The 24,809-nt window shown below is 35.5% G+C and overlaps 1 protein-coding gene across 3 annotated transcripts in view; it reads right to left on the reverse strand.

The window, feature by feature from the left end:
• Positions 1–24,809, reverse strand: part of ADAMTS20 (ADAM metallopeptidase with thrombospondin type 1 motif 20) — an 89,020-nt gene that overhangs the window by 16,117 nt on the left and 48,094 nt on the right. For 2 of the 3 annotated variants that reach the window (XR_004365921.3, XM_002194104.6), the window contains exons 20-28: positions 24,314–24,524; positions 23,636–23,800; positions 22,788–22,952; positions 21,022–21,144; positions 20,078–20,185; positions 18,890–19,054; positions 18,372–18,662; positions 17,877–18,038; positions 16,249–16,425 (exon numbers count right to left, since the gene is read on the reverse strand). Coding sequence is in view for 2 of the 3 variants with exons in the window: in XM_002194104.6 (XP_002194140.5) it covers positions 16,249–16,425; positions 17,877–18,038; positions 18,372–18,662; positions 18,890–19,054; positions 20,078–20,185; positions 21,022–21,144; positions 22,788–22,952; positions 23,636–23,800; positions 24,314–24,524 (1,567 nt within the window). In the remaining variant the exon portion in view is untranslated. The remainder of the gene's footprint in view (positions 1–16,248; positions 16,426–17,876; positions 18,039–18,371; positions 18,663–18,889; positions 19,055–20,077; positions 20,186–21,021; positions 21,145–22,787; positions 22,953–23,635; positions 23,801–24,313; positions 24,525–24,809) is intronic. The other variant, XM_072922253.1, reaches the window with a different exon arrangement.

A 24,809-nucleotide genomic window follows, 5' to 3' on the forward strand; every position in this document is an offset into this window, starting at 1 on the left:
AATGGGTGTCCTATTTCTCTTATGCAACTATATTTACAAAAAAGGTAAGGGCACTGATTAGGCCGCAGTTTGCCTTTTACATGTCTACTCTAAAATCTTCATAAAAAAGAATGCTTGTTTCTAAATTAAATTATTTTGCTCTCAGCAAAACCTTCCAATATATCTTTTTAAAATCACGTTCTTGTAGTTTTACAATTTATGTTTTATTAATCTGGAAAGTAAAAGAACAAAAAATACCTGAAGTTTTAATATATGGCTAATGTAGGTCAAAAAACTTAAAATGTTTAAAACATATCATTCTAAAACCCTTTCAGAAGACAGCTCTGAATTTGGAGGACTTATTTATCAAAGCAGGCATGATAACTTGCATAATAAACTAAAATACTGTTACTATCTGATAATTGAGTCTACCTTCCCTTAAAGCTTTTTTCCAAGAAGTTCAGACATAAACTATAGGCATGAAGGACCCCTAAACTGTAAATGTCCTTCCCTTTAATTCTGTAGCAGGAAGTGATGCACAGCACAGAGTTACTTAACCTCCACTGCGATGTGTCAGAAAAATCATACACATCCCTCTTCCTCAATGGCCCCCTGTGCAGAATAAATCAGGCTCCAGAGAGCTCCCAGGAGAGGCCTTGTGGGGACAGCATTCCAGGCTGAGAGCTGCAACCAAAAAAACTCTCCTAAGAAGGCTCCACTTCAGGAGGTGAGGCTACCACAGCACAGAGTAATCTCACAGCACCGCACAGTCTCACTCTTATTTGTTGCCCTCAACCTTAAGTACTAGGACAACACTTTTCAGCAGATACACATCTTTGTTTATCTACCTTATGCAGATATATTCTATTCAACAGAAGTTTTATTTATTGCACAGGGCTCATGGCTGCTAACAGTAATAGACTATGCAAAGAAATGCCTTATCCTGAATCTCAGCCTTAGAAAGATCTTCACATATCTCTACTTACTAGATACAGCATTACATTACTTCTACACAGGTGAGAACTTGATCTGAATTTCTGTGGTTGGCCTGTTTTTTTCTCTTTGTTGGTTCAAATTCAACTGAGTTATATCTCTTTTATATTTAAATGTCCTTATTTGATCTTTATAATTTGTGCTATTACTTCTAAAGAAAAAACTAAAGATTTTTGCGTCAATTTATTAGAAGGTATTATTACCAGCTCCAGATAAATGCCTGCTTCTCTTTTATAAAGATGTTCTACTTTTGTAATTAGAATACAGGAATTAAAAGAGGGAGTTCAGAAAGGAAATACCAGCTTAGATGTTAAAAATAACAGAGAATTTATGAATAGGTATTACAAATATTTCACTTAAATACTGTTTAGCTTTGATGATTAAAAGTAGCTGAAACCTAGGTATCTTAATGTAAAAATGCAGAAACACAGATAAAAGATTCCTAAAATCTGAAGGCAGAAATTACCTTCAATTATTTTAAGAATGTTTGTATTTTTAAAAACTAAAAAATATAGGTACTATAGTTTATTTTTTCAGTAATGTAGCTATGTAGATATACATCATCTGATTTTTTTTTTTTTGCTGTAAAAGACAAAAAGTTACAAAATATCACTAACTCACATCAAGTAAATAGCCACATTTAAATAACTTTTTCCATTGAGATTTTCACTCCATATTAATTTAATGTTATGTTTGAAACTTAAAAAGACATGTTCAACATCTTGGGACTATATAAAAAAACATTAAATGCATTAAATCCTTCAAAGTGTACAGAGACAACATTTTTGCATATATATTTCTTATCTCATTTTTTCCCATAATCATCAAGATCTGATTCTCGGTTCACATGTACCCAAACCTTCTGCTGAATAGATCTTGCAGTGAAAAAAAGAACTGTTACTCTGCAAGAAGTGCCTCACTGCCATCCTCTTATGGGTTTCAAGGTAAGAGCTTTCAACTGGGGATTTTTTGTGGGTTTTTTTGTTGGTTTGTTTGGTTTTGGTGTTGTTTTGTGTTTTGGATGGGTGGGTTTTTTTACTTAATTCATGAAAGAATGCAGATGTTTAATTCATTACATTAATGTGGTTTTGCTCTGAAGGAAGGAAACTCCCGATGCTTTTAAAAGCTAGAAAACCCCACAGATATTATGCATATGTAAACTTCTGCTTAAATATAATAGCCAAAACTTAAAAACAAATAAAGCACTAAACTAAGATGTGCCTTTAAGCAGCTTTATTACAGCCAAGTGCTTGGGGTACTGCATCTCCTGGAATTTCATAGAGCTGCTCTTGCCCACTTCAGAGTGGTTCCAAAGTGCCAGATTCTGCTGCGGTGGCTCCCTACCACCAAGCACATGTGAGGAATAGAAACCTAAATATCTCTAAGGACCAGATCCTTTACAATTTCACTGGGACATCAATAAAATTTAGGCAACTGATTTGAGGACTCTTATTCTTAAAGCTTTGCAAACATATCAGTTACAGAAGCACCTAGACTGCCATGACAAAGTACCTTAAAAGAGTTATCTTAAAAAGTGAAAACACTAATTCTACATGCACGCACAATCTTTTTAACAGATTTGGCTAGCTCAGTGCTTAACAAACCCATAAGGACAATTAACACCCTGAAAACAGATTTTCCTCTATTTCTAATAACAATTTAAAGAAAGAAATTGCTCTAAGTGTACACTGAGTGCAGAGCAGATGAGTGAAGCACACTGCAAAACACAGTGACAGATGATATTTAGTGCAACTGAAGAAAAATGAATGCTCAAATTTTATTTTTTTTAAACACATGAAAAAACTAATCCACTTTCCATGGATGTAGAAGATCCAGGATTATCAGTGGAAAGCTTCAGAGGTTATATTACTCTGTATGTACAGTATTCTCCTGAAATTTGGTATATTCTGGCTTCATTCCTTAGATAATATATAAAAAAAGAGTTCTTAAAAGGATCACTTCTTCCCAAAGTGCTTTGGCATCATATGCAGGCAGGGTCAGCTGTGTTCTTTACTGCATAGTGACCCACCTTCAGCAAGAGAAGCCTATTCCAGTCCAACCACTGCTCATGGGAGACTCCTGACCAAGTAGGTAAGTGTTTCCTGTCTTCCATTACAGAGAACAAATAGCAAAGACAGAACACCAAATCACTTAAATGCTGAATAAAAAGGTTTCATCAATGTCAAGGGGGAACGTCTTTGCATTTCTGTTAAGGACAGAGCATAGATCCTGCTCAGTTCCTTGAATGAAAATATAGATTCCAGAGAAGATCTAAGTGGGATTTGAAGTGCCTAAAGGCAACTAAATGCAGCTTACCTGGAGATGTCTTGCACTGACCTGTAACCCCACCAGTCAGTATTTACTTTAGAGAGCTGCATACTGAACACTGATCCAAGACACCTGCCTGCCTGGCTTTCCTTCAGCTCTGTAACGTCATCAAAAAGTGTCAAATTCTCACTGGTGCAGGAGCAAAGCCTTGTTCTGTGCTCAGGAAGCCACTCCTCTCCTCTTAGTGCATTGAGCCCACAGTGCATTTCTTACAAGGCTGAACTTTCCCCTGCATGAGCCTATGTTCCTTCTCAAAGCTCCTAGTGTGTTGTTACACACTCTTCATGGAATACAGTCCTTTCACTGCTTGGTGCGCACCCTGATCTGGTCGGGATCTTCCCAAGGTTTCACTCTCCTGGCCAGGGAAAGTACAACTGCAGTAATTCTGGCTGCTTGACCACCCTCCACTCAAACTTGAGCATGGTCCTCATGGCTCAATTTGTCTATAATGTGGTTTCATTTGTATGACATTACACACAATTGGAGGTTTATGGAGAGAGAGCACTATTTTCCTTATATTTTCTGCAGACTAACCAAAGAAAGGAAGAAAAAATCCATAAGAACGTTAAATCTCAGATGAAATATGAACATTTCGTCAAAAAATGCAAACTGAAAAAACCCCATGCTGTAACTATTTTACACAGAAATTCCAGCACTTGCCTCAACGTTGGATAAAATAATATTTACCATATGTCATGTTCTTTTAAAAACATAAATCTGCAGTAAAAAGCTGGATTTCATTACTATTGTTCAAAGTCATTCCATAACACTGGTAACTAGGATTCATCTGTTTGTGTTTTCTTCATAGCAATAGTTCTGTAGGGATCAGCCTGACAAAACTCATGCTTTCTGTGGCACAGATGGACTCTCTGACAGGCATGCCATCAATTCCTACCAAATTAGGGCTCTTTCTGCAGCAGACATGCAATTTCACTACAAGCTTTTTGATTCTTTTGCTATTATTATTTCATTGAAAATCTGAAGACCTTGTATTATTTGGTGGATTCTCTACCAAATTTTCTTAACCTTTTCTTTAAAGAAAGTGCTTTGTGTAGTTTAGCTGGTAGCCTGGTGGGATTCTGAATACTAAAAAACAGACCAGTCAATGGAAAACATGCAATAGTTTATTTTTGTATTTGTATTAGATATACAGAGACTTAAAATGCAAGTGAGTGACTAGAAATGATAGAGGTAATTTTCTCTGTAGTAACTAGTGCAAGCTTTTGGATTTGTGACCAAGACAGTGCTGAAAATGCATGGATATTTTAGTTATTGCTGAACAATGTCACACAGCCTCAAGGCCAGCAAGGAGGCTGGAGCTGCAAAAGTTTTGAGGGGACACAGTCCAGACCAAGTAATGTCATTATCAGTAATAAAAGCTGTGGGGAAGTGGAGTGATGGCATTTGCCTTCCCAAAAAATGATCATGCATGATGTAGCCCTGCTTTTCTGGGGATGGCTGAACACCTGCCTGTCCATGGGAGGTGATGAATGAATCCCTTGGTTTGCTTTGTCTTTTAGCACAGCTTTTGCTTTACCTATAAAAATAACTTTTCTTAACCCATGTGTTTTCCTACTTTTATCCTTCTAATTCTTGCTCCCAGCCCACAAAGGGGGAAGGAGGGAGTGGTTGTGTGGTGTTCAATGCCTGCAGCGGCTAAGACACAACAGCAGCACTGAAAAAGGATAAAACATATCACAAATGTTAAAAGGTATTTTCTTCCTTTTTCTGCCTTCTGTTTTTGGTCATGAACTTTTGTGGCTGGTCAGGAAGTTCAGTTTAAAATGGTATTAAACATGGTAGTTGCTTGAGTTGTCTGGCAAACTGCATTTTGTTGATCCCTACTTGGCCCAAAAGCCTGTTTGGACTCTCTTAATATTCTAGAAGTAGAGTGGGATCACAACTGCACAATTGAGCATTGCTTAGTTGAGAATTCTCATTTGCTGTATTAGAATTAGATCTTCTTGTGTCTGCCTGTTCTGCTTGCTTCATCTTCCCAGGGGTTTTTGCAATGCTTGAGCACAATATGCATTTTTCAGATAAAAGCACTCAAACAGTTCATTCCTTTAAGTATGTTGACAACTGTTAAGAAGCAACACAGACTCTGTAATTAGATCCTACTGAATTATTTGTTTAAGAGTCAGTAATTCTTTGCTAAAAGAAGTACAAGCATGCATACCATTAGCTCATGCACCCAGAAAGGACCAAGGATCAAACATTCCATCACTCCTGAGAAAGAGTAGATTGAACTCCAAGAAATGTGTGTGTTATTTACTGTTACATCTAGGTTACACCTATATCACCTACAGAAGTTACAGTGAACAATTTTTACATTGAGCACAATTTTCACAATAGTGAAGAATTTTTAAGTTCTTTCTTTGAGAAAGTTCAGTGTTATTTCTGAACATCATTTCTCTGATGTCCAGAAGATAGCTTGATTTGATTAAGTCCTTCTTCCATCTGTAGTCTGTAAGTCTGCTTTGCCAATTTTCTGACTGTGCTTTTACAACTATAGAAATAGAAGGGAAGAAGGCTAGGCTAAGAAGGACCTATAGATATCATCCAATCCATGATGCTACTCAGTGTGAATCAGCTTTACATGGACCATTCCTGACAACAGTTTGTCAGTCTTATGTTCAATGACACGGATGCTACATTCTCACTTGCATGAAGTTCATCTTTCGTTCCTTCCCAGGCTTTAGGCAGAGGGAGGTCAAAAATGTGGATATTCTGTTCAAGCTCTACAGGAGACTCCACAGTACAAGCTACCAGTTCTATGCCACAAAAAAAGGCATACTTTTTACCTGTTGCAAGTACTATCACCTAAAAAATAGATTTGGATTATCTGTCCAAGACTGAATCCTCAATGTACTTGTTAGAGCTGCCTGATAGTCCTTTTTGAATCCTTGCTAAACCTGAAGTATGGTTCCACAATCACCATGCCTCACCTTAATTATTAAGAAAAATTTCTACTCAATCTGAAATGAATTTTTAATGTTGCATCCTTATCCATCCATTATAAACAACATATTGCTGAGAGCTGTCAAGATATTTTTACAAGGAAACATGTAGGCAAGCTTGAGAGTCCCAGAGCCCCTTTATTCTAACATATGAAGAAAGCCTTTCTCTGTGACCTGAGTTATTTATAACTAGATTCTGCAGATTGCAATGTCTTTCTAGTTAACGTTGACCTAAACTTCATCCAGAAAGTATCATTGGATATTGTTTTGCAACAGAACTGCAGTACCTACGATAACGCCTCTTCTGTATACAGATAGCTTTCACGTACGAGTACTGCTCTGATTTAAGCTTATTTATAGTGTTTCTTCAAAAGCTTATATTTGAAGATCACCTTTCAGACACCTCCCCAGTGATTTCACCTCAATTACTTGTAATTGAGGCCCTGTGCAAAGGAACTGCCGTTATCTACTGCTCTGAGCGGAATGGAGCAGAGGACAATCCGCTCCAAGTATCATCATCTAAAATTGGAATTTTTAAACTCAGGAACAAAAGAAGGCAGTGATTCTTTTCTCTAGTCAGCCCAAGAGGAACTTCTACTTTTTTCCTCTTTCAGTCTACCTACATATCCTGGCTGTGTAACAAGCTGAGAAGCAGGCATGCACCAAGTGTCTCCCATCCACATTGTTTTCTGAGGCTTCCAGGTGTGCACTGGGGCTGTTAACAACAGAGTGCACTGCAGTACAACCTCACAGCTATTTGCAAGTGGCAGCTGAGCACTGCCATGACTCTGAGGTCATCGAACCTGGCCACTGTCCCCAGCCATACCTTTTCTGCCAGGACTGAGCACTGTATGCTCCATAAAAAAGCTGCTTCCATTGGACTCCTTTTTAGATAATTTTGTTTCAGCTTTCATCTTAAGGGTAACAAAAAACTCCTGAATAACCATTTTCCAAGCATGCTGAAGTATATCTATTTATCAGATGGACATAAATGAGAAGCTACATATGTCTACATATGAACACAGAAAAAGCAGGAATGATGGAGGAATAGAGAGGATTAAAGACATTTTAGGAGTGATGTGGATAACAGGAAGGGAAAACTCCTATGAGAGGATATATCTGGCATCTACTAGGAATGTGCTATTCCTCTTAAATATAAAGACATCCTGATTAAAACAAAGTCAGAACCATCAGCACATATATTGAAGGTAAAAGGATTTCACTGAAGAAGCCACACTGTGTTGATGATGCTGAGAAACTTTAGATTTTTTTAAGCTGACACCACAAGGTCCGAATTCTTTTGGCCAGTGCAGCTGGCAGTATCATTACTGCCAGGAAACAGCAATCTGCCTGGATGTCAGATGAACAACCATAATCTTTGCAGCTGTTGGAAAAAAATTCAAAACCAGAACCCTTGAGATTCCACTTAATGATAATCTACAGAATGTCTTTTATTCATTCCAGTTAGATTTGTGAGTAAGTCTTAATTTGGCCTACCTTTCTGACATCTCAAATACTATCCCTTTCTCCAAGTCCAGAACAAATAAAACAGATGACCAGGTCCATTTTTGAAAGCCCTGTCATGTCTTTTCCCCTCAGGATGAACAGCACTATTCTGCCCATCACTGCCTAAAGCCTGAGATCCTTCTTGATGCCAGCTACAGAGCATTTGAAAACCAGACCATGCTCATGGGTAGCTCTCCAAGAGTTACTATGCTCAGCTCCCCCTCCTACTGTGATACTCAGACAGGCTCTGCTGTGCCCTGTATTCCTACAGTGTCTACATGTATTCATAAATGAGACTGAGCTTTTCCAGTCAGCAACCTTCTTTTTGCTTTACTTACATGACTCATATGACACTATTAGACTTTCAAACAAGCTTTTAGCTATTGCAATAACACAAGAACAATGGATTAAGGAGATGTTAAGGTGGGTGGAAATTTAAAAATAATAATCCTATTTTTGTGAGTTTGCATTCAACAGTGGTGACACACCATATTTGCTATCTCATTTACCTCTTCCTTTATATCTTCCATTTCATCTCTCAATTAGAGTAAAAATTGAACAGTTCTGTTCCTGCCTTACATGCTCTTGATTTGAGTCCTCTTTGTCTGGTTGCCACCTGAGAATTAGGAAGCCAAGAGGTATTTCTGCCTCCTTTCAGCAGCCATTTGGCAGGCTCAGCTATCTCATATGCAGTCTTAAACTTGTCACTGAAGGTTCTGCATGTATCTGTGCTAGAAGTTTTACCATCAGCCCTCATTCAAGCAACATTGAAACTATCATTCATGACAGTACATATTAAAACAATGAAAAGTATGATGAGCTCATTAATTGCTGGGAGTGAGAGAAGAGATAAACTGCTGTGTTCAGCTAGCATTCCTGCTATGTGGTATGTGTACCTTTTATCATCTGGTATGTGTACCTTTTATCATCATTCAGTTGAATGACATCTACAACAGATTGAGACAAATCACAGTTAAAAATACAGAAACATTAGTAAATTAAAAAACAAAACAAATGCCCCAAACAAATAATTCTGCCTTTCCTTATGAAATCAGTGGCAGTCAGGAACAGAGCTAGACTCTCACTAGGTCTTTTTGAAAATCTAATCTACAAGTATAAATTTGTATCAAATATACAAAATTGCAGTCCTGCTCTGCATATTTGATACCTTCTGCAAGAGCTTCAGATGGACACTTTCACCATTACAGCATCGCAGACATCAAATTGCTGACCTGGCGAGACTCCAGCAAGACTCATCTTTCTGCACCCCACAGCCAGGTAGCACTAGTAACCCTTTTAAGCAATTACATAAAAGCAGCAGCACTGGAGGCAGTGAGCAAAGTGCAAGCATCAAGAAAGAAGGTTGGCAGAAACAGAGACAGGAGACCTTAAGGAAATCCACCAAGAGAAAAAGAAATGCAGGGGTCCCTCTGTTTCAAGGAAATGGATAAATTTCAGGACACATTCTTCAAATAGAGAATAACAGATGTATCTCTGTCCATCCAGCAGCTGTGCTCAAAAACCTCCATGAAAACCAAACAGCAACCCACAATTAATCAATTTATTGCTTCCAAAAAACTGGACACAGTTTAACTGACTCTATCACAGGTAGGTTAGTCTCCAGTCTCCCGTGAAACTGTGGAAAACTAAACAAATGTACAGGAATGACATAGTCTGCACTCTCACTGAAAAGTAACTTTGGCCCCTTGAGAGGTACATTTTGTTCACAGGTCTTCACAATGAAAGTTGGAGCACATTTTTAATATGAGGGAGGATGATATTATGGAAGCTACATTTTCACAAAGGGTTTGCACAGTTAAAAAGCCTTTTCTTGTAATATTTTAACTACTTAAAACTTCATTTTATTATCCTAAGGGCTAGGGCCTTTTCAATTAGCCAGTTACAAAAGTAAGTAGACATAAGACAACTTTTACAACAGTAGACAAATTAGTTTCAGCTGAGTTTGAAAAAAATCTAAAAATGAGCAGAAAAAATGCTGGATCTCAGCAAGTGCAAGTTCTGATTTATCATTTTTCATCATGTTAGTAACAGCAAAACAGTAGCTCAGAAATTAAAGGAATGACAAATACATAATCTCTGTGTGCCTTTCTGCTCTATAAAAACATAATACCAATTTTTTCATTTGATTAAAATCTAAGGTTTTGTATTTAAACTTTTAAAAACTTGAAATAAGAAGCAATATGTGCTGGCACAATATAGTATTGTCAGAAATTTTTTCAACTTCTCAGAAGCATAGAAAACACAACTTTTTCTATGCACTTAACTAAATATAACTGAATCAATTAAATTTCATGAAAGGAAACGAAAAAACAGAAAATAAGGACTTAGAAACACTCTGGAAAGGACATATGAGCAAATGAAATGCAATTGGAAAGAGAAAAAAATAATAAAATTGGGACATTTCTTGACTACAAGAAAATGGTCTGGGAGGAAATGAAGGGGAGTAAAAAGGACCAAAACATGCCAAAACTAACCTCACAGATAGTTAGCAGAGGAAAAAAATCAAGGAGGAAGACAGAACATTGAGGGGAAGATATGAGTGACATGGCACAGATACTGAAAAAAAAAAAAATCTTCACCAAAGTGAAAGCTATCAAAAAGCGTGGCATGGCATGCCATGAAGTGCAGTGACATGGACCAACACTTGCCAAAATTTACCCCCACTGAAATCTTGGAAACAGGAAAGAAGGACTTAGAAACACTCTGAAAGGCGATATGATCAAATGAAATGCAATTGAAAAAAAAAATTAGGAAATTTAGTGACTACGAGAAAATGGACTGGGATTACATGAATTGCAGTGGAAAGGACCAAGACATACCAAAATTAACCTCACAGGTGTTGCAAAATCAGGGGAAATATCAAGGAGGAAGACAGAATATTGAGGGGAAGATATGAGTGAAATGGCATGGATACTGAAAAAAAAAATCTTCACCAAAGTGAAATCCATCAAATGGCATGGAATGCATCCAATGGAGTGCAGGAATATGGGCCAAAGCATGCCAAATTGATCCCCATTGAAATGGCAAGATTTCGTTTCCTTAACCTTAACCCCCCCAATTTATAATAAATATTATTTTAGCATGAAAATATGAGTATATTTTGGATGAGAAATGCAACATTTCACCTACCTTCACATGTTGAAATCCAGTTTCCTTTCAACCTAGATCACTTTTCTGTATATTTTCAATTTACAAACAATATTTGCAACATTAAATTTCCTCTACATAAATATGAGCAGGCATGGAAGCTTCTGAAGGACTGATTCAGTAGGAAATAAGTGTTTAATCCTGCTGTCACTGAAGGGGAAGGGCCATAAATAGATGCATGCTAGAACATACACTGATCAATAGAGCAGCCTGTCTTATGGGAGTCACCAGTCTCCCACAACTACTGGTTTTTAAAGAAAGGACTAGGAACTCATGCAGTACAGAACATATTGTTCATTTCCTAACCCATTCCAGATAATAAAAATATTTATGTATTGACCCTCACAAGTGTTTGGAAATGCTAATATTTTAATATATATTTAATAACTTTTAAATCTGAGGTCCAAAACCACTTTGAACCAACATTTATGAGTTCTAGCTGGGGTTTTCGAAGCTGCCATATACATACAAGCAACTCAGAATGACTTTCACAAGGATCTGACCACCTAGAACCCTTCAGCTTTTCTGAAAGTTCTAATAAATACACTAGTAGCTTCAGATTCCTTTCATTCTCATTAAGTGGCTCTATGTTTTTAGGTATAGTATTACACACGACCTGCTTCTTTTCCCCTTTCATTATATTCTGGTTGTTGGGGTTTTGTGTTTGGGTTTTTTTTTTTAGTGTATGTTATTATTATTGTTATTATTGTTATTATTATTAATTGTTTTTATTTGACTATGTCACTCTTACTTGTCCTCTTTCTATGTGGAAGGTCTGAAAGTTTTGCAAACCTCTTCCTGCCAAAAGTGTTTTAGCAATGTAAAAACCATGTTATGTCTTTGTGATTAAGAGATGAGCATTATATTATGATCCTCATTCTTCTCTTTGTGTCACTAAGTGGGAGACAACTGGGCCACAAAATTACAGCTCCAGCAAGATTCAAGAGCTAGGATCTTTCAGATTTACCATCAAAGACTATGTGCCAATTGTCTGTTTCAGTGCAGTTGGTCAATGGCATCAACTGCTGCTTGTATCAGTAACAATATTTTTTTTTGTGTTCAAATATAAGAGCTTTCCCCATGAAAACAATGTCACTAAAGTATTGTATGAAGTTAATTTCAACACACAGGTTAAAGAAAACCCTCATTTCAGCAAAAGTGGTTAGTACCTGTCCCACCCTTTATTTTTTAATGGCATTAAAAATTAACATTCCTTAATAAAGAGAACAATAAATATAAACACAAAGACACACAACATGCATGAAAAAGAAGGGTTAAAATGCAACTGTATTTCACAAACACAAGTCACAGTCATTAAATTAAATTATTACACATACATTATTACTTATTTATTATTTCAAGCTATACAGGCAACATAGCACCAAACAGGACATTTTCCTCTTGATGAACATTACAGAAATATTTTGGTTTTGAATTTTGGAAACAAGTATTTTCTTTCATTTTTTATCAGAATGTCCTGAAATAAAATTCACTATCCCAAGTCTGTTTTATGACATTATTTGGGCAGTGACATCTGCTATCAGTTATCTCTGATAAGACCCCCCTCTCACTTCCAAAGTTTTAAAAAATTAATAGCAGATGCTAACATCAAGATTTCAGGCAGTGGGATATTAATTTAATGTGCTGTATTGATAATGAGGTATTTTGAAGTTCAACATTAGGCAGCAGCAGAAGTAGAGGTAAAAAACTGAAGGTGGTTTTGAAAACCAAGTTCACTGATTCTGATTTCCCTTTTAATATAAAAGATTATTTTAAAGATATAAATACTTTTTACACATTAGAAAAAGTGATTGAAGGCACTTATCATACATAGGAAGAATTTTTGCATTAAAATGAAAACAAATAAATATTTTACATATGCAGGTTTGGCCTGCTTCTGCTCCTGGAGAAGTCAATGGGATGCCTGACAGCGACAACACTGGAAGGGAACTGGGACTATTTCTAAAAATATATTAATACATTTAAAAACCAATAGTAGATTTCTTCCACTACTGCAAAGACAGAATTACATCTAAATTATTCTAGAGCAAGCAAGTAGAAAACTGAAGCGCTAGAAAGACAGCCAGTTTAAAGAATATTATATCATATGTCTCAAGGGCAGTAAAAAAATCGCAAGAAATACAGTTCTGAGACTTCAGGGTAACTTTGAAAATAATCCATTATTTTTATGCCTATTTTCTCTGAAATCACAACTGATACTTATGAATTACATACAAATCCTAAGAGTGAGGAAAATAAAAAGAATGAAAACCTTTATTTTATAAACATTTCAGACAAACAAAATATAATTATCTTTTGTAAGGAGCTATCCTTTCTAAAGAAACAAGAAAGGATGAGAACCAAACATATTTCAACTTGAGACATATCTGCTTAAAATTTTCATTATAAAATTAGGTAATTGCCAACAATCCTACAAGAATTGATTGCCCAAATGAAGGAATTACCAGCAATTGCCCAAATGAAGGAATTACCAACAAATGAAGGTAATTAACAACTCCAACTACAAGAATTGATTGCCCAAATGTTCCAAGGTAACATCAACTGCTACCACCAACTGCCTAAGCAGAAACCTTTCTGTTTGGTACGTGGATCTTCAAGAGCTTTTGCAGGCACTTAAAAAGTATAGGGGGCCAAAAATAAGATCAAATTCTTAAATTAATCAATATTCATGTTGTCCAAAAATGTGAACAAACTCTCCTCGCTATGCAAAGCCTGAAGGTATTGTCTTCTCATATATGAATACCTTATTCTATTCCTCAAGTGAAATTCTGGGCCAAGCTTCCTAGAATCTTTAGAAAATATATAAAATTAAAGGTACAAACCTTTAGAATTTGAGATTTACTTGCCTCACATCCATTTGGACAAGTGCAGAAACCAGGAACAGAGGCGTACACAGCCTTTAAGCTGTGAGGGTCAGCTCCAGCAGCCATTGACAGAAACTATTAAGTGTAGCAGCCAACAGCTGCTGAACTGCAGAATGCACCAACCAAAATTCTGGTTTCAAATCATAAACTGAACCTTCCTTGCAAGGGCCCTTTTGTGCATTTACAACATATGTTTCATGTTAATTATGTTGTGTAAAATTAATCAATAACTATAATAATAATAAAACAAATGTACTTAGAAAGCATACTATTAAAAATCCTCTGTTCTCAAATATATAGTGATAGTGGAAGAAGTTAGAATCACAGAATCATGGAGGTTGGAAAAAACTTCCAAGATTATCTAGTCTTGCATCACTGTTTCTGCTTAGGTTTTAACACTGGAATCCCAATAGTAGACACAAAAGTTCAATGCATTGCTCACCTGGCACAGAAATACTACTCAATACTTCTGTGAAAAATAAAAATAGTTATTTGTCTGGTTCTTGCAATCTTACAGAGATGGGAGTGAGCGTAGATGTGACAGGCTTGAGAACTTCAACAGCAAGAGAGCACCTAGTCATTAACAGTTCTCTATATTAGACATATTTTATTACAGAAATGTGTAAGATAAGCAGGGCCATGATCTATTGACAAATCGCTAGCCAACCCTGGCTAAAAAAAAGCTGTTTGTACTAGGCTACAACAGGGTTCCTGTGACTAAAGTTTACTGCTCCTTCCTAATAGTCATCCTTAATGAATAAATTCTGCTCTGCTTAAACAGCAATAAAAACAACTAAATCTCTGTGTTGGCAGCATTTGAACTAGCTAAATTATTTAAATGACAACATATTCAATATGTGAGCCTGCTTTTATGTCCTGAGTCTGCTATGTTTTTTTCTACAGCATAAGATAGTATGATGAAATTAAATCTTTTATGGCTGAACTACAGAGCTTGTAATTATATATGAAATAGGCCTCTCTCTGATAAATAGAATCCATTCTAAACTTAGTTTTTGAAGGATTTAAATGGCTTTTAATGTCCCTTGAGAAATAAACCAACATGAAAATCTTTGTCAAACTAAGCCATACACAACATTTTACCATACAAGATCTTACAGGTAATCCATTAATGTAGGGCAAACTGAATTACTCAGAGACCAAACAGGTGGTGAATAATTCTTGATCTAAAAGGAAAACAAACATTGAGTTCAAAGGCAACTGTGAGCTGAACCCTGCTTGTCTTCTCAGCACCTGATGAATACTACTTAGAGAGTCACTGCTAATTATTTGGCAAATGGCTACATAAGATACTCTGGTCTCTCCTAAACACAAACCCTAAACTCTGCTTTGTGTAGTGGAAGAAAGCGATAACTGTGGGAAACCATTAAATCAAACTTACATTTTACAGTCTCTTTGCAATAAATTAGAATAGTTTATATAAGCATTAGTAATTGTTATAGTTGAAATTGGACAGTTTTTTTAAATACTGCCATATTAATTCAAAGAGACAAATTATATAATTTTATTAATTAAAAAACCCAAATAAGAGTTGTCCCAGACCATCTCTCAGGGATGTCAATGACAGGTATTTTGCTGATTTTAATGGAACCAGAACTGGATCCAACCTCCTTTGATTGCCCTTATTCCCCTTAGAATTTATCACAATCATCAATATTGTTGTCAAATTCACAGCTTGGGAATTATAACGTGCTCTGTATTGCAGAGCTTGCTATGATTACTTCAGTATGTTAATAATCTGCTAGTGGCAATTTTAAAGATTAATGGTGATTACAGTAGGCATTTTTACACATTAATAGACAGTGACATGTAGACAATAACATATTATAGTTACATACATAACTATACATAGATAACTTTAATTAGTCCCTGTTTTAAAACCACTAATACAACCTTTTATACAAAAATGTACAAGTAATATGGAGCAAAATGTTTGATGAAAGAGTATAATATACATGGATGTGAATTGTTTTATACTTAAATATACTACAAGAAAATAGTTATGCATTAAAAAGTTTAGGGTGTTTTTGCAAATATAAATACATAGAAAATACTACAGCATAATTTACAGCATAAACTTGTAAATTTAAACACATACCAAACTGTAACCCTTCAAAATGGAACACCTATTAGGTACTGTTACTGTTATGATGATTTCTGGTAATTTTCAAAATACTCCCTACCATGTTTTACAGACCATGCTGTTCCCACTGAAGGAAATGGCTGCTTCTCATTTAATTCTATGACTGCAGAAACAATTTCTTTATAAAACTACACTGACTATATTCTACGTGCATTATTATTTCACTGTTATCAAACTAAAAAATGACATTAAATTTGTTAAAAGACATGGGAAAATGGAGTAAAAGAAAGAACAAGAAAGCAAAAAATATTATTGAATGCTATCGTACCGATTTCCACGGTCCCCGATGCCAAGAAACATCACCAGGGCAAGAATGCACATTACATTGTGCCATGTTAGGTGGCTTGTCTAGAATTTCACAGTTTTGATCACCCAACATTTGGCCAGTGGGAAGCTGGCAAATCACCAGTCTTGTCTTTATTCCATCTCCACAAGTCTGAGTACACTGAAACACAGAATTTTATATGCAATAATTTTATTAACAGAGTCACCACATACCATCAAAGCAGAATATATAGCAATAATCAGTACATCATATTATTCACTAGGTCTATTTCCATATTCCCTGATCACTCTCTTCAAGCATAAGGACTTAAAGTCTAATCTTATGTAATTCTCTCACCAAAACCTTTACCAAACTAAATTTTTATGGTTTATCAAGTGATTTTCAGCAGAAAGTCTCAGTCGCAGACACTCCATAAAGGAGAAGTAATTGTGAGAATAAATGTGCATGAATCACTTTCTTTAATACGAAGAAAAGATGGAGATTTGTCTTAAAAGTAGTTTTCCCTGCCAGACAGTGGCAGAAAACTCAGATACTGGGCACACTTTTACACAGTCCAGTTTATACAGACTAAGTGAAAAATACTTAAAGGATGTGTTTTCTGGGTTTCAGTTAGCCTGTAATTCTTCAATACCAGTTCTCAGTTCTAATGAGCTCTTAAAGCCAATCTAAAATAGTTCAAACCTTTTTACTGTATTCTCAAGGATTCTAAATTAGAAAAAAAAACTGTATAATCTGCATGAACTGTATCCCAAGCCTATGGCTGTGGACAGAAAAAATATGACATTTAGACTGACCTTGAGAACTGAATGGCTAAATCTGGCCAAAACAAGGAGAAAAAAAGTATAACAAAAAAGTCACTCAACTAATTTTTCTTCTTTTTTCAATTCCAGTAACTGATTTGCAAAAATAAGAAAAGTGGGCACGAATCACAAGAGGTTAGATTAGAATAAATGCAAAAAAAAAAAAAATCAGCTTTAACTTCTTCTGTAGCATTTGAGCAGGAATGTGTGGTCAAGATATGACATCACACAGCATGAAGAATAACATGTCCAATAACATCAAATGTGTCATCAAAATTTTCTAACCAGGCACAACTTTTAGATGCATCATCCTATCTCCATACTTCTGATTTTTAACTACAACCCTGTAGCCACTACTACTCACAGGTACTGTTGTTAGTACTTATGAAATTACATGGAATAAAATTTCTCTACAGTTTCTGTGCTCATTTTTTTTTCTTAGACTAGCTATTGCACTGTGGTTTTTCCATATACAATCCAGCTTTTTGTAACAGAATATAATTTTCTAATTCTCAAGATATATGTTATACAACAACTATATGATTTGTTGATGTTGCATATCCTTAGCCTCATACAATACTTACTTCTTTTGGATGTATATTTACATTACTCATATTTCCACTACAGTTCTGGATTTGATCAAAACATAAAGTTTAGATAAACAGGTTGAAACTCATTCTTTTTGAATTTTAAACTCTATTAAATAAGTAAAAACAAGGTGTTCAGTTCCACTCACAATCACATAATTATGTTTCTACTTCTAAGTTATGTAGTAAACAATGTTTCCCTTTGTAAGTGAAATGCTCTTACTTCTCCCCAGTTCCCAAAGTTCCACTGTGGGCAGGGTCCAGAATCACAGTGTTTCGACTCTGAAGGTTTTGTTGCCTCATCACAGTTACTGGCACTTCTTCCTTCCTCATCTTGACATACTACCACTCGGCGGTGAAATCCACCTGCACAAGTACTAGAGCACTACCAAAACAGGTAAACACACATTTTGCCATTGCATGATCAAAGAAATGTAAAATATATTCGTTAAAACAGCTTGGTTATAAACCTTAACTTCCAAAACTGAAATCTTCAAATAAAAATGACTACTATGTTGAAGTATTTTATATTTGAAATCACAGAAAAATTACACTTAGAATTTAATATATTCTGAATAACAATAAGAACAAGAATAACAATACTTTTAAAAATGAATGTGCTTCTCTATTTGACCAAATCTGTACTGCAATAACTTTTCTAGAAATGTTAATACACATGGGACAGAACAAATTGATATATTCTAAAAAAATTTCTTACTGCTCCCCAGGGTCCAGTTCTCCATTGATATCCTCCCACAGAAGGACGGTTCCACTGGTTTAAATTGTCTTGTGGAGGGTGTATTGGGAGGTAACCTATTTCTGGAAAATGGCTTGGATGGTCATGTATTTTTGGAACATGATGATAAACTGGTGGACAGGGTGGCATGTTACATTCTTGTTCCTTAGGAGGTCGGCCTTCAGGATCACAGTAATTCTCATTGATTTGCTGATGATAATTGACACAGATGACTTGTCTTGTTACTGTTCCACTGTCACACGTAACTGTGCACTGACCAAAAGATTAACACAGGGTTTGTCACAGAACATTGATGATTAATGATCAAATACATTTACATTTACTTTTGACAAGAACAAACATATACTTTGCTTTTTCAAGGGATGCAATTTCAATCACACTTGCAAAAAAGAAAAAAAAAAGAATTCTCTATTTCTAAACAGAGACTTGGCCAATAATCTAAACACGCACATTAAAAAATTGTTACAATTAATACTTACAGGGGACCAATTTCCAACTTTCCACTCTCCACATGGGCTAAAGCAGCTTGAAATTTCAGCTGGTCGTGGTAAATGAGCACACAAAGATTCATCTGCTATCTCTCCATGAGCATCTCTACAACTCACATAGCGAGCACGATCGCCCTTCCCACAGGATGCAGAGCACTGTCAGTGAAAAATTCAAGGTCATCACACTTTGGGAGACTAAAACAAGATCATGCAAGCACCTAAAATACTAACATAGTTTCTGTTGGTCTGGAACTGAATTGCGTGGCCTTAATTCTCATGAAGCATTTCAGTGTATATAAACAGCATTTAAACTATAACATGGAATAATTACACAGCTGCAAGTAGTGACAGAAACATCAGAAACTTCCACAACACTTTAGTTGTTACACAGGGATGCAATATTTACAAGAGCTGTTAAAATAAAAATGGATATTAACAATCTATTTGTCATTATGGTTTGTATTAGCAGATTTCATTGAGCCCCTTCTGATGCCTTTATAGCTGAGAAGTTCAAGGTGGATTTAATGAAGAACTGCTGAGTAGCTTCAGTTTATGTACCCTTTACTTCTATTTAGTTAAAATAGCTGTGCAAAAACATAACTGCGTTGTATGCTTTGTTAAATATCTCAAGGGATTAACAGACACATCCACATTTCATAGACAATTTTAAATTTTCTCACTGCTATCAAATAAAACTGATTTTCAACATTATCAAAATAAAAACCTTGCACTGAAGAAAATTTATGTAGGAACTTATTTTACAAAAAAAAAAGTCAAATTAGATCTTTAAAGACTCGAACTGTTTACTACTCACATAAAAGATTTAAATAACATTTTAAAATCAAAGATGTTCCAAATACTTAGAAACTGATCAATTATATTTACAAAAACACTTCCTAGTGCACTGTGCAATCATACAAAAACTATTTCACTCAAAACCTCAGCTCCTAGAATTCTGCTTTTTTTCCTGTTATTTTTCCTTGTTGAATTTGAAACACACAGTTTGCTGGAAGTGTCTATCTGCTCCTTAAGAAACAGTTTCTTAAGAAAATATTAGAACTCCTTTTTAATCTATCCCAAGCAGATTTCAGTCTGAAAAATATCTTAATGAAAGCTTCCTGGAAAAATGGGTGAATGAGTGGAGGGTTACCCTGCAAGTGTGACTGCTATATTACATACTGGGGTCCATGATCCATATCTCCATTGGGTCACCTTCCCCACGTGAACTACAGGAAGTGAAGTAGTCCATAATTTTGTATTTTCTGGACAAGGGGGCAATTCACATTCCTGTGGGGGTGAGGAAAAAAAAAAATTTTGAAATATACGTTTTGAAAGAGTCAAATGTAAACCAAAGGTTAGCATTAATTAACATGTAAATACCATGTTTTATATTTTCCCTGGAATTATTCAAGACCTTTCATTGAATTGCTTTGTTTCATTTTAAATGGAGTGTCAAAGAAAATTTATTTGATCTTAAAACTGCATTAGCTATAACTAATAATATTGGCATGTTGAGAAAGAACAGTTTTGGCCAACTTGTTGGAGAGAAGGAGCAGTTTCCTGCTTCAGAGCCACAGGCAGCACAGAAGGACCAAGCAAAAACAGTGGCTGTGCTATCTTGCCCTTTATACCTTCAGATACTGAGAATATAAATTTGCCCAGTTTCAGTCAGTAGCCAAACAGGTACTACAATTAAAAATGCAAAGGATAATCAAACCCAGTGTTTGCACATCTAAGCAGAACTACACCAATTAACTGGATTTTATATTTAGAAGCTTATTAAAGAAGCCAGTTGGGTACTATTTATAAGCAGGATGCAAGGCAGTGTCCTTACAATATTTTATGTGTTGAAGCTTCCCCTACTGCCAAATAACCATAGGCCTCTGGATTCCTTGAAGTCATATACTCTATCAACATAACATACCAAATTTCAAACATGTCTTAAAATTACCCTTTTACTTAATTCCCTAGGTAAAATTTGATGTTTGTGAAAAAAAGCATAGAGTTTCAGTATTTTGTTCTCATTTTAGAAGTGATGTCCTCCAAGTTCCCACACTGAGTTAGTAGAAAAGAGTTGTATTCAGACAGTCTTGACAGAGAAGTAGAGGTGATTTTTAACATACTTGACTGTCTCTAGGACGAGTGGCAGCATTGCACTCCCTGTCGCCGTGCAGAATAACGCGGTACGTCCCAGTAACACATCTGACTGCGCGCACCTGGTATCCGCGTCCACATGTTACAGCACACTGTTGAAGGCGGGAGTTTCACACACTTTAAATAGTGCTATTTATAATCAAAGGTCATTTTTAATTACATTTTCTACTTTAAAACTCTTTCTAGAATGAATAGGAATGACTACTGAGATGGAGTTAACTTCCTTTGTGGCAGACTATCAGAGACTTAACCTGTGTCCCACAGCACACTTGGCCTGGGCAGGACAAAGGATTTCTCTCTTTCCCCTTTTCTGTCCCCTGCAGTGAGTAGGCTGGAGATTGGGTGGGAGACTGGGAAGGAACACTGCCAGAACAGCTGACCTGATCAGACATAATCCATGCTCTATAACATCATTCTCAGCAGTAAAAACTGGTGAAGAGAAAGTAGAGGAGGGGAAAGGGAGAAGTAAGAAGTAGCTTCAAAACACTCACTAAATGCAGCTGTTAAATGTCCTTCTCTACAGAGGGAAGCCCTTCTCTACTGAGTTTGACCAGAGTGCACTCAAAGATGGCACTTCTAAAACATTAGACGGCTGAAAATATAATGACACAAATCCTATCCTATAAATGTTATGGTTCAAGCACAAGTACTTGTAAAAACCCTGCCTCTGAATAGCTATCACCAGGTGGTACAGTGGAACAACTGCAATTAAAAGTTCTGCTCCAGTGACATAGATTGGTAAATTACTTGTACAAGCCATTCCAGAAAACTATTTTTTATTCATAAGAATTCTATCATGGGTCTGAATTACTCTTTAATTTCTGCATTTAGCTTGTAAGAATGGAAAGTCATAGTCTTGTGATCACAAGATTACATTATTTTAGATAACAGCATGGTTATCTCTAAGGTAAAAAAATAAAAGAAATGTCTAAATTAAAAATATACTTAATTTTCAAAGGTATATTTATTCTGTTTTTTAATAACAGGTTGTACGTAATAAGATAAAGATCAGCTGCTATTTGGTTATGATTTCCTACTAACATCCAAGAAACACTGAATAATCTTCTGTTGGTTTGAGTAACCTTATCTTATAAAAGCCACGTGAAGTTGAGTACCTTATGTTTTAAATTCATTCTCATCTATTTACTGACAAAAGTTTCCTCCACAAATTAATTCATTTTTTCCTAGCATTTTAAATCCACTCTAGTTTACATTAGATGAGTGTCACACAGCAACATATTTTTCAACAGCACTTTCACATAAAGAGATTGCACTGAAGGTAAAAACAAAATGCAACAATAAAATATTAAGTCCTTTTCCCTTCTATTATTAGCATATACATTTCTGTGATTGATTGAAGTATATTGCACATTGAAGATATCTATATTAATTGAAGCTACCTCTTGAATATGCCCACTTACCTATAAATATTTTGTCTTTTACCTTTCCCGTTCTTCTGAACAGTTTGGTACCCTCATTTTCATTATTCTGGTGATGTGCAAAATATATTTGGTATTAAGGCTCAGGATCTATTATTATTTTAAGCATTTAACTTGTATATGGGTGTTCCTAAATTACAAGTTAGAAAGCCAATAGGACCCTGCAAACAAACATGTGACTCAATTCAACTAAAACAACTGCTTAAGATTCAACTAAAATGTTTAAAAAGTTTTGGTTTGTGATTGCTCATAGCCTGAACTATAAAACAAGAAGCCAGTAATCCTTATGTACTCACTGATCCCCAAGGCCCTACTTGCCAAGATGCACATTCACGAAGTTCACACGGTGTTACTGACTCTGGTCTGCCATTTGGGTTACAGAAATCATCTCTCAGTTGTTCATCATTAAGCTGGCACCAGACTTGACGATGTTTCATTCCTTTACCACATGTCACAGGACACTGTAAAATTATTATAAATATCAGTTTGCAAAGACATAAATCTGCACTAAGGCTTCAATTCCTTTTAGCAACTTGTTCAGTTTCACATGAATAACAAAAAATATTCCATGAATGTAAGTAGTCCAAAAAACCCTATTTTGTAATGAAATTTTCATTTCCTGTTAATTTCATTTCAACTCAAATGTTAATACAAAGAAATTACTATTAAAATTCTAAAGCTCCAAACTATGAAAACTATGTGAAGATCATTTATTTCCAATTCAATAATAGTGCATATATTACAGCTGTCACTGGAAATATGTTTAAATTGTCTACAACTTGTTTATATCCATCTACCCTAAAATAAGGTCAATATAATTATATTAAACAGTTGGCTGTATAGTTGTCATAACTTCATAAAAAAGAAAGGTATGCAAATTACTGTAAATACATTTGCTTTACATATCTTCACTACTTCATTTTAATGTAACAAAATTAAGGAGAAAATAAATTGTAGGAGGGCTTTACAGAAGTTGTCATGCCAGTCGTAGATGTGTGATGTGTATCAGACAAATCATAGGACTTAAGAACTTTTACAACCATGTGGCCCAAAATAAAATTAAACACCTAAACACTTAATGCAGCATATTTTAATACTGATGATCAGGACCAAATGTATTTTAAGTTTTACAAAGTTTCATCACCTCACTCCAGTCAGTAACCGACCAGCTTGGACATAAGAATTCATTGCAACTCTGTGTTACAACTCTTGGAAGTTCCTGGCATTCTCTATCAGGAAGATGACGCCCCAAGTTGTTCATACAAAAAGCTTCTCTGCTTCTGACACCTCTTCCACAGCTCCTGGAACACTGGTGTATAGTTATGAAACAGGAAACAATAAAATAAAACCAGGCCAAAATACATTATCAGTCTTAAAGGTAAAAGATATTAATGATTGCACCAGGCTAAAGAGTCCTCCACAGAATGCTGATTTTTAATCCGCAGAATGCTAATATGTTCATTTGAGATAAATTCAGCAATTGTATAAAATTTGTATAATAGTTCTAAGATAAAGCTCTACCAAAGAACAAAACCAAATTTGAACAGAACTAAATTATTAAGTAAATAAAACATACACCTTTAATTACCAGATGTTCACTGCTGATATCCAAAACCAAACTGTAAACAAGCTACCCATTCTAATACAAAGATAAGGAAGTTGCTGAAATGTAAAGGCTGGTATTAGCTGATTATACATATCTGTATTTGTCAAGAATTGTTTCCTTTTAGTTGTTAAAGTAAAAAAATAGAGAGAATTAAAAATTTGGTATGAATGCTAATCATAACTATAATGGTACAATTATAAAGTTTTAAATCTGTACCTCTGACCACTCTGTGTAGTGCCAACTTCTTAACATACAGTCACCATGGCAAGGCTCTCTGGCTGGTGGTTTCTGCTGATCTGCACAGTACTTATCATCCACTGGAGCACTGAGTCCTCTTGCAATAGAGTATTTCATGCAGTGGATCTCAACAGATCGATGTCCTGGACCACACTTCGATGTACAGTCACTTTTGCCAACACTGTGCCACCTAAAATGACAAACCATTGTAGAAAGCTAACTGCGTTCTAAAAAATATGACCATGGCAATTAAAGCAATCAGAGAATGTACCAAGAATTATAATATAAATATAGATATGCATTTTAGGGAATAAATAAAACAGTAAACTCTATCTCATAACTGGATTTTCAAAGCAATATATAGGAGAATTTGGCTCATAGGCTTAAAAGAACTTTTTTTAATTTAAAGGATCTCTTGACTTAATCTCCTGGGTGACTTTGAAAAATGCAAGCTATAATTCTAAGTCTTCATCCT

Source organism: Taeniopygia guttata, chromosome 1A (genome assembly GCF_048771995.1).
Source record: "Taeniopygia guttata chromosome 1A, bTaeGut7.mat, whole genome shotgun sequence".
NCBI classification, from domain to species: Eukaryota; Metazoa; Chordata; class Aves; order Passeriformes; family Estrildidae; genus Taeniopygia; species Taeniopygia guttata.